The sequence below is a fragment of the Corvus brachyrhynchos genome, unplaced genomic scaffold, assembly GCF_000691975.1.
Source record: "Corvus brachyrhynchos isolate BGI_N302 unplaced genomic scaffold, ASM69197v1 scaffold490, whole genome shotgun sequence".
In the NCBI taxonomy this organism is placed as follows: Eukaryota; Metazoa; Chordata; class Aves; order Passeriformes; family Corvidae; genus Corvus; species Corvus brachyrhynchos.
This window is the reverse complement of record NW_008235774.1, coordinates 396,189-410,676: the sequence shown is the minus strand read 5'-3', so window position 1 is coordinate 410,676 and position 14,488 is coordinate 396,189. Positions and strand designations below refer to the sequence as shown.

The 14,488-nt window shown below is 37.3% G+C and overlaps 1 protein-coding gene across 4 annotated transcripts in view; it reads right to left on the bottom strand.

Annotated features, from left to right (window-relative positions):
• Positions 1-833: 833 nt before the first annotated feature.
• Positions 834-14,488, bottom strand: part of FAP (fibroblast activation protein alpha) — a 38,337-nt gene continuing 24,682 nt past the window's right edge. For all 4 annotated transcript variants that reach the window (XM_008644710.2, XM_017726522.1, XM_017726515.1 and 1 more), the window contains 7 exons: positions 13,655-13,849; positions 11,292-11,346; positions 8,804-8,903; positions 5,774-5,838; positions 3,764-3,836; positions 3,434-3,507; positions 834-2,104 (listed from right to left, as the gene is read on the bottom strand). In XM_008644710.2, the coding sequence (XP_008642932.1) occupies positions 2,003-2,104; positions 3,434-3,507; positions 3,764-3,836; positions 5,774-5,838; positions 8,804-8,903; positions 11,292-11,346; positions 13,655-13,849 (664 nt within the window). In that variant the 3' untranslated portion in view covers positions 834-2,002. The remainder of the gene's footprint in view (positions 2,105-3,433; positions 3,508-3,763; positions 3,837-5,773; positions 5,839-8,803; positions 8,904-11,291; positions 11,347-13,654; positions 13,850-14,488) is intronic.

The window sequence follows — 14,488 nt, the reverse complement described above, 5'->3', positions numbered from 1 at the left end:
TTCTGTTATTTTGTTTGGCAGATTTTCCTGAAATGTCCCTTATTTCAAATACTTTCAAAAGCTTCAGACAACAGACTCGTGGGCAGGGTGTGAACAACACATTGCATCATTTTATTACTTAGAGTACCAACAACAGGCCAATCTATCTGCCCAAATTTCCAGAACTTAGAGGATTTTCAAAAGAATAAATAAAATAAAGGTGCAGAAATTGAAAGTGACCTTAATATATTGATATTTATGTCAGATTGATACCGTGCTTTTTTGGAAATTACTCTAGGTTCTCACTGACATATTCAGGTATCTTAAACTTTTAAGCATATGGGATAAGAGCTTGATTTTTCTCTCTTTCACCACAATGTTGCAATGATTTCCTTGGTGTTGTATCCATATAAAAAATTGAGAGTTAAATCTCAGTATTTCAACTGAATTGTATTCCTTATTTGCAAGATAACCACATTTCTGAGACTAGTGTTGTGTGCAGCAAATGCACATAGGACCATATAATCAACATCTAATTAGGCCCACTTCATGTTAAATTTTCTTAATGTTAACTTTCTTAGAGATACAATTTTTTCCTTTAGCCATTATAGCAGTTGAATTTTAATTACATTACCAACAAAAAGCTCATTAACGTCACGTAATTGGCAGCATTTCCAAAAAAACCTGAACTAATTGAGTATTTTCTGAAGAGTTCCCATCAAAGTATAATTTAACCATTACAAACAGCTTGGCAACTACATTTACATAAAGATGTATCTAAGGAATGTTCTCATGTGTGGAAAATCAGATTTGATATTGCCATTAACAAACGAAGGAAGCTGTTACATAGCAAATCACTTCCACATTTTAATTATTTTGGCCAAACCCCATGTTTTTGTCAAGAAAGTCAAATGAAAACCCTTGCTTTTCGACAAAAAAGCAGCAACTGGTCTCTGACTGAGAGTTTTGAAGCAACTTGCTTTGTGAGAAGTCAACACAATCTATTTCAGGTTATTTTGTACTCTCAACAGCTAATAGCAAAGATGAGATATTGTGTCAGAAAGACCATGGTTCTTATGCAGTAGACTAATTCAGAAATTTTCAAACACATCATCAAGGAATTTTTTCATCTACAATGGATCTCTTGCCAATTATCTTGTTAATATTCTTATATTATGGTGGGACTGGTTTAATTACTAATCAAAAGAATACAAGTATTCCAATCATTATTAGCTTCTAGCAATTTTAAAAGACTCCCTAGAATAGTTTCTCTAGAAACAAAGCAAAGAAAGCTTGCACAATCCTTTGATCCTTCCCCTCCAGTCTGGGATGAATGACACTGAGATCAATTTGAATGCTGAGGTGATAATTAGAAATTAAAAATGGGTCAATATGGCTCACATACTTTGAATACAGGTAAAAAAGCCACTGATATATAATAGTTATCATGAATGTCCTGCTTTCATGCTTAAACCCGAACACTGAGAGTTTTGCAGAATCAAGGTTTCAAATAAGAGTTGAATAAAATTTGAACTAATCATTCAGTACTCTTAATAAGTGTTAAATACTGTGTGTTCCTATCCTTGCTTTGATTCTTTACAAGAAGTTGGAAATAAATTTTGAGAAACTGGATCTTGTTAGGATGCTTGCACTGCTTCCTTTGTCCTTTCCCATTTTACAGTTCTAGTTAACAAATGCAATCATATTAATCTGACAGTGTGCACTTGCAATGAACCACCTTTTGTGGACTGCAGAATGTAAGTTTAAGCAAGTTGGCAATAGATGCACAAGACCTTTAACATTCCGATTTATTTTTTTCTGTCAAACAGATATCAAATGTGTCAAAACATTTGTTACCATAACATTTGCTAATATATAATATCAAAAGTGGATGTAAACATCAAGTTTAAAATTTCAAAGTTCCTGTGATCAATTCACCTGAAAGCTATACAACTTGGGGACTGCTATCATTTCATTCTCCCAGAGATGTCTCAGATGCCTTAGTGTGATCTGAGCAGCCTACTTATTCTGACAAAGAAAAACACTGTTTGAGGAAGTGGGTCATATGTGTGTAGAGATGTTTGCTGGAAAGGCCTGGAATTCCATGGTTCTGATCAGTATACCACTGAAAGAAAAAAACAAAAACAAAACATAAACTCCTTATGTTATGTTTTCAATTCTGCAAGAGTTAAACAATACAGAAAATGTATTTCATTGCCATATAGAAGAAAGTGGATGGCTCAAGAAAACAGAGGAACTTGATGATTCCTTAATATATTAATATTCTTGCTGGAAAAAGTTTCTAAGCCTTCTGTTACTTAAGAGTAAGCAGTACTGCCTCAGTACTTACAAGCCAGTTGTATCAAGTCAGACAAAAGAGCCTTGAGATGCTATTAGGGAGGAAATACTCTTGACCTGCTCCATGGCCTGGGCAATAGGGGTAAGAGTCTTTCTTAGGAATGAATACTGGGCTCTAAGCAACAAAATTTCAGCTAAATGTTGTTTGAATTCTATTCAAAACATCCTGCATTGCACCAGGGCCATGAACCTTGTAAATGGTGTACTGGAAATAAAACACACATATGAATTATGCTAACTCAGAAGTATCTGCCATTCCACAGTTGCTGAACCAGAATGACTACAATTGCACACAGTATTCCAGATACTTAAGAAATAACCCAGATTTGCTAAATATCAATGAAGGAAGCAGAAAATGTGTTATACACAAAAGGGCCTACAAATCCTTGTGATCCCTTTTTGGGGAGTTCATGGCCCTGCAAAACCAGACTTGGGCAGAAGGCCAGGATGTTTGATAACTTTGGTTATTAGCCCTGGGAAAAACAGTTTGGAAGCAGAAGTTAGCATATAATTTGGAACTACATTTCCCCTGTTTATTTCTCCTTTATATTCTGCAACCTCTTGCCTATATGTTTCTCTCTTTGCCTGGACCTGCTATCCCATATAAGTTTTTCAGAGAACTTTTTTTGCTGACTCTGGATATACTATTTGAATACCTTACACCCTTTTTGCTTGTTTCACTTCGCGCTTGTGGCAGGCAAGTTCAATTCAAGATAGAGTCTACCACAACCAGTGACAATTTGGCTCCAGAAGCCAGCTCTTTCATCTTCCTCTTTTACTAGGTATCAAAAACACTCATAAGGAGGCTGGATTCTTATTCTTCTCCCTGGCTCATTTTAAAAGCCTCCAAGTTATTTTCGACAAGAGGAAAATCCTGCTAGCATCCAAAGGGCAAGGGGAAAAAAAAAGAGCAGGCAAATCCTTTGAGGAAGAAATTGAGAAGTTATTTATGAAGAATAACAAATGCACTAGCAATTGCCAAATTTTGAAGCATGTTCAGTTGAACAGAGTTGTTAAAAACTCTGCCAAATATCTGATAAGCTTATTGATAAAGTTACAAACCACTTTTCAAAATAAAAATTAGTCTATTATTTACCATTGCCTGGAAATCCACCTGTGCATTAACCAGAGCTTTTGCAATTTGTGCTGAGTTCTGAAAATGTACATTATCTAAAAAATGAAAAAAGAGATTGTCTGTTGAAACATGTTAATACCACAAAAGCATAAAGTTATAGTGCATTTAGCTGTGTCCACTAATTATCAAGAGACACAGTTGACTTTAGTAAGAATGAGCAAGCATCTTATGATAGGTCATATGGAAATCTACCAAAGATCTAAGTCCTGACCCAATCAAAGATAGATGCTTAATGTTTTTCAAACAAAGTGATTCTGGCTCTATGTTTGTTTTGCCATTTGCAAACCTCACCATCTGCTGTTCCATGGATGAGAAGATACTCTACGTTTTGGAAATTCTTTGCTCTTGCCATCACAGTTGAATTCTGTTGAGAGGAAAAAAGAACAGTTCAGCAACTTCAATTTAAACCACTCATTCACAGTGCTGAAAGGCTTTCATTACCTAGTAGAAAAACAATCAAACAGTTGAACTGACATGACAGCAATGACTTCGTATCAATCTGAGATTACAATAGAAGCCTTGTATATGGCTGTATATGTATATATATATCAGCCTCTACAGAGGGATCTGAACAAGCTGGATCAATGAGTCAAAGCAAATTGTCTGAGATTCGACACGGCAAAGTGTCAAGTCCTTCTCTTGGGATACAACCACCACATGCAGCACTAGGGGCCATGTGGAAGGGTGGTTGAAAAGATCTCTGGTGGAAAAGGACCTGTTGGTGTTGGTTGACAACAGCTGAACATGAGCCAGTGCACGCCCAGGTGGCCAAAAGGCCAGTGGCATCCTGGCCTGTACCAAAAGTAGTGCGGCCAGCAAGACCAGAGAAGTGATCATCGCCCTGTGCTGGCCACTGGTGAGGCCACACTTCAAATCCTGTGTTTAGTTCTGGGCCCCTCACTACGACAAAGACATCGAGGTGCTGGAGTGTGTCCTGAGAAGGGCAACAGAGATGGGGGAGGGCCTGGAGACTGAGTCCTGTGTGGAATGACTGAGGGTGTTTAGCATGGAGAAAAGGAGGCTCAGGAGGGAGCTTAACATTCTCTACAACTCCCTGAAAGTAGGTTGTAGCCAGCTGGGGGTCAGCCCCTTCTCCCAGGCAACAACCAACAACACCAGAGGAAATGGCCTGAAATTGTGCCAGAGGAGTTTAGACCGGATATGAGGAAAATTTTCTTCATGGGAAAGGGTTGTCAAGCTTCCCAGGGCAGTGGTTGAATCACCATCTGGGAAGGTATTTAAAAGACGTGTAGATGTGGCACCTGGGGACATGGTTTAGTGGCAGACTTGGCTGTGTTAGGTTAATGGCTGGACTTGATGATCTCAGAAGTCTTTTCCAAACTAAATGATTCTGTGCATCTGTGATCTGTGACTTTGGCTTCAGGACAGGAATACCTACAAATAAGTACTGTTTTTTTCTTACATCATTTGTATGTGTTATGAAAAACACTAGCAGGAGAAAGAATATTAATCTGCGCCATATTGATGATGTCTGTCCATAGAAGATCCCTGTGCAAGCTCGGCTTGCAGCAGGTAGCTCTCTGTGCTGTCAAAAATGTCTCTACACTATCAGAAACAGATTTGATATTTAGTGTCTTTTCTAAGGGCCAAGTCATACAAAGAACAGCACTAGTCACGTCATTCCCAGAATGCTCTAATTCCCGGCTACACAGACAGCTCTACCAGAGCTGTTTGGTATTGAGCATTTCTGTTCTTTGAGTTGGGATGGAAATACGTACTGAGAACACAATTCAAATCTTTAACAGGAGTCTTTCCACTAAGTTCTTTGGATGTTAATTCAGGCCTCTCTGTATCCAGAGCTGGTGTATGTGCTGCTAGAGGAAACTACAGACTTCCTATCAATGTGAAGAAAAGAATGGCAACCTGTTCCAGGTAGGGGAAGCTGCTCTGATAATTTAGTATGCTTATGATCTTACCATCAGAGAGCTAAATTTGCGTGAAGCAGTTTGCATATTACAGCTAACAGTACCAACCAAAACCTTATCAACATCAACATTTTAATCCCTCTCACTTGAGTTCTTTTCTAGGCTAATGGTTTGCACTGGCAGAACAGTCTGACTTATCCAAGTAAGAAAAGAAGGACTTCCATTTAGCATTTTTTGGATTTATACATACAAACCCACAATTAATTATGTAGACAAGAATTTCACGGCAGTAGCTTAGCTACAGCAGATCTGTACCGTGAGAGCTGGTGGGCCACTTTCTTTCTTCACTGTTCCACTTATCCATGGAAGTGTGATTCAAATTTAAGGCAGGTCAGCACAGAAACAGAATTCTCACCTTGTAGTGCTCAAGATTATCAGACTTTATAGGAAGACCCATAAATCGTTCTGTGTAGATCGATGCTGAAATTAAAGAAAAAAAAAGGTGTAGATAAAGAAAGTGCAGATATTTTGTGGCTTCAGTGACACATAGGAAATAAATGGTGTGTAACTCTGTCTGTTCTGCTTGGTTTCCCCATAATACACCAAATTTAAGCATATTTTAAAAATCAGCTATGAAGGATAATTATTTACTGTTTTCCATCTTCAAAGAAATAGTGGTTTTATACTCATCTATAGGTTTTGTGGATAAAGGTAATTAATTGATACTGCTTTACGCTGTTGAGTTGAACTCCAGAAGTCATTTGAATGAGGCAATGACCCAATAAAGGCACATGGTGGAAAGATGACACAGACTAATTCTAACACCTTAAAAACAGGAGCCGAGGATTTGTATGTGTATAAACAGTAAATATGGATATGCATGTTGTCCTCTTCCTATTGAATGTATATATGCAGCAACCAGGGAGAACAGGAAAGGATACAGGCATGAACTGAAAAGGTGGCCCATTGCTGTTCAGGTCTCTGTTCAATTCCTTTTTCTAACTATAACAAAGACTGGTAACAGATTTGACAAAATAAATGTGAATAACTGAACAGTATCCATCACCAAGAAATCAGTAGAAACATCTCTCTTTGAGCTGCCTCGGTATTTGTACTTTAACTGGGAGCTGTTATGAAAATTGATGGAAAACTGACACAGCAGCTGTTACTACCAGAAAAATACTTTCTTTATGACCTTGCCTTGAAAGAGTAACTGACACATATTCAGCAGTCAAGCTGCAGGATTACAAGAATTTTATTTATTTAACGGAGTCAGGGCTTTCTGACAAAGAAGAGCTGTCATCTTTCCCTCTCAAAAGTCAGGTGATGGTCATTGTAATCATTAAGGAATTAGGATTGTCTACCTTGCCCAGTTTGATACACTGTATTAGAAAAATTTTGTTAAAAAATAGAAATGAGAATCCTCCAAGGAAAAGAAAATGAATCAATATACTCTTGTTCCCATGGTTCATTATGTATCATAAACCTGTGCTACCACTGAGAGCTAAAGATATGTACTGTGTCTCCCAGATCAGCCAAGCAAGGCGTCTGAAGATAATTTATAATAAACTAAGTACCAAAAAAATTTAAGTAGCCTATCTTTTATCAAAATCCTTTATCATTCCATGAAAACAGAAAATGTGCAATATCTGTTGTCAACACAGTGTCAAACAACCATATTGGCCTTAAGTTTTCAATAAAATAGACTTTTTCAGAATGGCTGGCATTTCTACAGTATTCTGAGCCAATTTTTCCACTCACTTCTACCAGTATAGCTACAACAAGTCCACAGAGGTCAGCTGAATTGCATTATAATGACTAAGTGGAAGATTCAGCTTGTCAATTATTGAAGAAGGAAAACCAGATGAATTTAAATAAATTTTAATAAAACAGTCACAGATATAATTCTTTTAACTATACCTTGTCCCTGAATGGAATTTTCCTTTCCATCTTATAACTGTTCAGCTGTTATGAACTCTGACTCAAAATGGAGGGGGGTGGGACAGCTTCTGACAAAAGATTATGGTCCAGAATCTCATCTGTGCATCTGAAAGAGGGTTGGACAGAATTTAGAAGCTCTAGGGGCCAGTACATCCTCTGACATATTGATACTACTCAGAGACTCAAGGATGTAACATCCTGTAGTTTTGCCCCTAATACAGTTCACCCTAATGTTAGCATGATCTGTTTGCCAAAACTTATGACTCATGACTTCCTTCTGTTTCCTTCCTTCCTTAGTGGAGGTACATTTGCCTGTTTGGATCTTAGAGTGTTTTCAGCAAGATTCTTTAATTGCCTCCTGAAAATTCAGCTGACATAAAGGTTGCAATGGTGCAGGTCTAATCTACTTCAACTTAAAAACTTCATTTGAATTGTAATACTGGGAAAAATTTTTATTACCTGTCTTTTATTAAGGCACTTTTGCAAAATCAGTGCTTTATGCCTGCATTCTGGAAATAATTTTGTGATCATGAGTAAAAATGTCTTAAAATATCTTGATGCCAGTGAAAACATGAAGACTATGCTTCCTGTGTCATACAAATATTTTCCCCTTTGTTTGCAAAACACCATAAATACAAGGAATGTCTGTGCTAGCAGTCAGGGAAGGAATCTTTCCCATTTAACCAAAAGACTTTCTCATAACCAAGACTTCTTAGAAAACGACCATATGCTAAGTAAATGTGTTCAAAGTGCTACATTTTACTCATTGAAAACATTCATGCCATGATTTTTTTTACACTAAGGTTCCTTTACACCATGCCAAAAGCTTAACAGGTCGGCAAGTATGACTATGTGCCTGCGTTATACACACAGTTTAATTCCAGAGTTCTTTCCTCTCAATAGCTTGGAGCCTAATTCCATAAACATAAATAAAACATGTATTGCAACACAACAATACAGGGAGGGGTGGCTGAGAAATATTTAAAGGAAAACTTATTTAATTAAAAAAATACTGTATCAAACACAATAGCCCTTCTCTTTTCCACTGCTTTTGGGAAACAGCTTTGCAGTCATCAGAAATGCTGACTCCTGACAGAGGTCATCTGTGGTGTCAGAAGTTGAAACGTACTGCGATTCTGTTACTGGCAGATAAATCAGTTCAGCTGTTTCTGAATTCAGTGATAATGTTTTAACAGGATTTTTAGGCAGATCACTCCTTAATAGCAGTTTATTGAGAGGGCTTTATACACTTACTGTTACGGAAGTGCATATGGAAGTATCCAGGCATACCTTCTTTGTGACAAAGTCAGTTCCAAACTGCCAGTTGCAGTCAGTTATTTAAAGCAAGAAAAACATTAAACTTAAGGTCTTAAAAGTTTTAAATCAAGGTAATTTGAATGACTTTGTGTTTCAAATTGCCAATCTCCTGCAATGATTTAATTTAAGAAGTCATTAAATGCTACGTCTTGCTTTCCAAGTCAGTATTTATGACAAGTTTCCATACCGTAATATTCCCAGCTGGAAACAGGAGCCACAGCCATTCCACATTTAAATACTCCACTGCCAGATCCAAGTGCCAAAGAAGTTACATACCCACCATAGGACTAGGAAGAAATCACAGACAGTTTAAAATTCCTGGTGAAGTATCATTCTGTTTTCTGAATCAAACTCATATAAATTAATGCCGAATTATTTGCTTTGAATTCATGAAGGACAAAGTAACAAAAGGTTGAGGTTTTCTGAAATTAATTTATTGATTTCAAATGGATCTGATGTAATTTCTTGTGAGAGAGATCAGAAAAGTTTATAGAATAATTTCTTTTTTCTACTTCTTCAATGTTTATCACAGGATACTGCTTTTATTACCACTTACAATCACAGAGAAATTTAAGTTGGTAGTGTCCTTCATGGTAATCTAATGCAATCTATAGCTCAAAACAAGGCTAACTTCAGATGTAAATGATACCCATCACAGTCACATCCATAGTACACATCCTCTCTACTCAATCTGCTTCAACAATGATCACTATTGGCATCATTTTTTTCCTAAAACCAAAAGGAAACTTTCCTTCTGGCAACTTGTATTCATTGACTCTCATCCTTTCAAGGTGCACCTCCAAGAAGAGTTATAGGTTTTTTCTTCCTTTAACAAACTACTGAGTTTTTGCTAAAGATTGGCATATTGAACCAACTCAATCATCAGTACTAATACACTCATTTACTTCAGGAAGGAGCAATTCCTCCCAATTGCCTACCACTGTTCCTTGTATTTTCTGGCCTGATTCCTCAAACTGGGACCCAGAAAGGAAGAATAAGTTCATGGCCAGAAGTAGGGTAAAGTAATAAGTAACCCTGGACATAAGAATAGATCTGTGAAACTGAGTGAGGCCAGTTGCTGAGACAGGAAAATAATATAAATAAAAAGCCTTTGGTTTGTCTCTCCACAGGATGTGGAACTGAGGTTGGAAAAACTCATATAAAGTCTTTGCAAAATAATGGGCTTCTGTTTACCTTGGAATGGAGGAAGGGACAAAAATATGGTGTGTCATGAAAAATTCTGAAGATTACTTCAGTAGCATATGAAAGACTAAGGGAAATAAGCAGAACTATTAAATATTTTTTTTTGTACATAAGTTAAGTTAGTCCATCCTTCCTCTTGATATTCCAGCTTGAAATGATAGTGAGGGATATACTGATAGAAAGAGTAATTTAATATAATTTTTCCAACTCATTTGATTTGCTCATTTGATCTTTCAAAAAATCAGTCCACAAGGCTAAAAAGCGATTAGGATTGGGCAGATAAACCTATGCACTGTAACAGGCCGAGAGATAGAGTTCGCAACACAAATTGCTTTAGTGGTTATTTAAGAGCTTTTGCTATCTTGAAGAGCTTGGTGAGTCTGAAAGCACGAGTTCATGCACACCCACCAAGCTGCAGCCTATAAATGAGGAAAGACCTTTCAACTCCTTTCAAAGTTTACCAACCAGGAAATGGTATAATAAATTGGAAAAAAATTGGAAAAAAGGACTGATGGATTTGGCAGTAGTGCTTTTATTTTAATATTATGTCCACTACTGGGACACAATGTGTGCAAGCTCTTAGTTGGTTCTGGAAACGTTGTGGTGAAATAAAATATGATGTGATTTAAAAACGAAAATATTTTCTTGTGGCCTTAAATTACCTAATGTCACTTTAGAATTATTCACTTCTAAGTGTCTGTGTCACTTAATTTCACCATATGGTACCAAATTTATTCTGGTGTTACAGTAGTAACTGTACCAAAGTAACTTAAATATTAGTTGGTAGAAGCTTCATAGAAAGATTTTAGCAACTCTGCTCTGCTCATGTACTGTCTAAGATCAGGCAATACATCTGGCTATTAAGGTTCTGGGAGCATTACAAAGCAAAATACATGAAAAAAGCAAAGATGAAAAACAGACTGGCTAATAATTTGGAATGACTCCCATACTGTCCAATTTTTCCACTCGGTAAAGCTGTCAATGTTGTATACCCCTCAGACCCAGATTCATCCCTAATGACCATTGCAAAGCCACTCAAGCACACAGTGATTCAGGATGATGCAGGGGTCACATTTTCTGATGAGAGATAGTCATAGGACTTTTCTCACTATTTTAATCTCAGATCAGAAAGGACAATACTTGAATTTTGACACCAGGCCAGTAAGTCCCTAAGTTAAAAGTAAGCCAATTAAAATGTCTCAATCTGGCTTAACTTCAAGTCCAAACAATGTATTAGATATGAGCTTTTCAAAATTCCCTATTGAGCTGCCAAAGATTCCTTTTTAGGGACAATTGCATGTTTTAGTTGCAATTGCATGTATGTAAGTACCAGCAGGAACCATCCCCTTTGGCAATACCATCACACATGGGCAGAAGAAATTTTATACATATTTAAGACAGAACTAGGAAGAATGAAAAAAATTCTACTTCAGGAGTATTTAAAGATAGATATAAGAGCTCCAATCACTTACCCAGCCCCATATTGCTATTCGTTTCTCATCAATAAAGCCCATTTCTATAAATTTTCTGTGGAAAATAAAATCACAGAAATAAATGCATTATTACAAAAATTTGCTAGTACAATAAAATTAGCAAAAAATAGTTTTTCTTTCACTTTTTTCCCACATACCCCAGCAATCTGAGCAAACTGACAATGAACATAGCATGCCTGATTTCTACAAAGCATCTATTATTCAATAAATAGGTGTTGAAAGGAAAAGGAAGAATTTTTCCTGAAAGAATAAAATATACTGAAATTAACACTTTCATCATAATTATTTTTGTTCCAGTGGATGAGGATCATTTTCATTGCTTTAGTGCCAAAGGTGCTGCGTTACCATTAACATCCAGACTTTATTGTGCAAGATACCCAACATAGTGATGTGACAGTGAGTTAATACTTTGATTTCTCAAGAGGAACCATATCAACTTCTGAGGAGATCAGGGATTCCCAGAAGAACTCACGGGTTTTTTGATGTGCCTGGAAAGTAAAAAGTTCTTACGGCTACTTTAATAAAAAATAAAAATGAAGGAATCATCTACTAATGCTCCAAGTAGGAAATAAGCTTGAAATGTATGAAATGTGCAACCCTTCTTATGCTCTCAGGAGTCAAGCAGGTCAAAGGGAATCACAAATATTAGGTCTGCTACAAATATCCTGCGTCAGAGTGTGGAGACTGTATTTCTAAAGATGTATTAGCAACAGCAAAGAAAAGAGGATGAAGCAAAAGACCACAAAGGTTTGAGAGTGACAGATAAACAGAATAGGTTCAGATACACATCAGGACACATCCGTAGCCTTATCTACTAGGACAAGCACAAGTGACTTAACACCCAAAATGACGGATACTATCTGGGTGGGACAGAGTTAGAAATGCCAAAAAATTATTCAGCTTTGTTATATTACTGTCTTAGTCCCCAGGGCTCCACCTACAGTATAAGCCCCTCCAAGAACTTCCCACTAGAGCACAGAACCTCTCTAAAAATCATGAGTCTTAAACCATGTGTTAGATCAGGAAGATGGAATGCACTACATTTAACTGAATAAAAATTTAGTCTAGGTGCTGACAGAAAATTGGGAAGTGTGAAGTCTGAGGTCATTTTTTCATGGTCTGTCTCAGCAGATTTTGCAACTGCAGAATCAGTTTAGGTTCCCTCTGATATTTTATGTCTGGGTGACAATTCAAAATAATAAAGAATCATTCTTGTGATATTTTGAAGTATGTCACTTCTCCTAAAAGTTTCAGGATAGAAAATAAAATAATGGAATAATAGAAAAACTTGACATGATATTCAGCTATTCTGTTTCATTTATCACTGAAAAGGATAACGGTGCGTTTATAACATTGAGGAGGAAATGAATTACCACAAAGCAGAAAGAGGAAGGAACAGATATCCTCCTTACACAGACTTGTCAGTACAGGCAGTGCTCTCAAACAAACAGAGAAAGCTGTGAAAACCTGGGTTGCTACATCCAATTTCTAGCTAAAGACACTTAGTCGAGTCTGGAGGAAATAGGGTATTTATTGTCGCACCTGGAAATCTCTCCATACTCTGATGGGCCAAATTCCACACCAAAGGCTAGGCTAAATTCCTACCTCCCATCTCTGTGGGGCTCAAACTTACACTTCTTCAAATGCTTACTTTAGCAGTGCTACTGCATCTGTAAGATTGTAACAGACAACCTTTCTTCACAATCCTCAGCTTTCACTCTGTCCCAAAACCTCTGCAGAGGGAATTGGTTTCCCTTGGAACATTTTAAGTGTTTTCATGCAAAGGAGCAGCTGTTGGGGAACATTTATCAGGGGACCACAGGTACTTTCTGCTCTTAACTATCCTACAACAGCACGGAATGCAAGTTTGTGACTAATTGACCTCTAGAATGTTTGTGTCAGGTTCAGTTTTGCTACAAACTTCTCATTTGACCTTTAGCTAATCAGTGAAGCACGTCACTGTGGATGTCTGGCTAATCTCTATGGTCATTGAGGTAGGTTTGCCCTACAGGAAATAATTTCAGAAAAATGGATAATTAGCTTACCTCTCAGCACTGACAATTGTATTTCCTTAGGCTTAGGATTGAAGCCTCTGATGATTCTCTTGTACAATGCAAGTGGTGAGGTCTAAATGTGGACTTAGTGGTATATGGACTTAATATACCAGACAAAACCTCACTGACATCAAGCAAACACTAATATTTTATTTTTACAAGTGTTTTTGTCTTATATCCTGGAGACCTCAGCTCTTCAGAAGAAAAGGTGAGAATTTAATACTTCTTTCGCATTACCTCTTCTAGGCATGGAAATACAACAGCCATACAGGGAGATAGTCTACTTACTTGACTGCTGAGATTTGGTCCTCAACTTCATAGACTCCAAGTCTTCGATATACTGCATGCAAAATCTTGTCACCTTGATAAGCTGTCCCTCTGCCATCCACCAGAGCAACGATTATTCCCTCTTTGCTTGCAAGATAGGTTATCCAGCTAATGCTAAATGTTTCCTTGACATTCTGACTGCAAGGCCCTCCATACCTGAGGATGAAAATTCACACATTTTCCACTCATACTTACAAATTTATAAATGGTTGTTGGACACTGGACTATAACTATCGGTACTTCTAACAATTTCTCCACATATATTTTGCTACATGACCGTGGTTCAGAGAGCTCAGCAGACAAACAGTTCAACTACTATTTTCATGTATTTATGAGATTTAGATATGCTATCTAAAATCCATTTTAATCATTTAGGTCTTATTCCTAAAGCAAATAATTAGTTTCAGCTCAGACTAAGGGGTGCAGTATCAGCCGCTTGTCCTAAGGGGAATCCTTGGAAGAGCCATCCCTCTAAGATTCAATTCTTTGCTCTCTCCAAATTCCTTAGGTGTAACAGCACTTTTTGGTGCTTTTCTGAATTTGACTTCCACATGCAGTCAGTAATGCCAAAGAATAAAAGGGAAAGAAATACAGCTCCTTACACTTTTTGGCTATCCCCAGACCTCATTTGTTTCAGTAGGGAATATCATGTGCTCTTGGAGCTGCAGGCAGAACACACCCCACATAGCTGAGCAATACAGAGACACTCCTCATGAGAAGATCCTAACGCTAATTACACATTTGAGCTCAAGGACAGGACTCTTCTACTCTAACCTTCAAATATACTTAGCATTC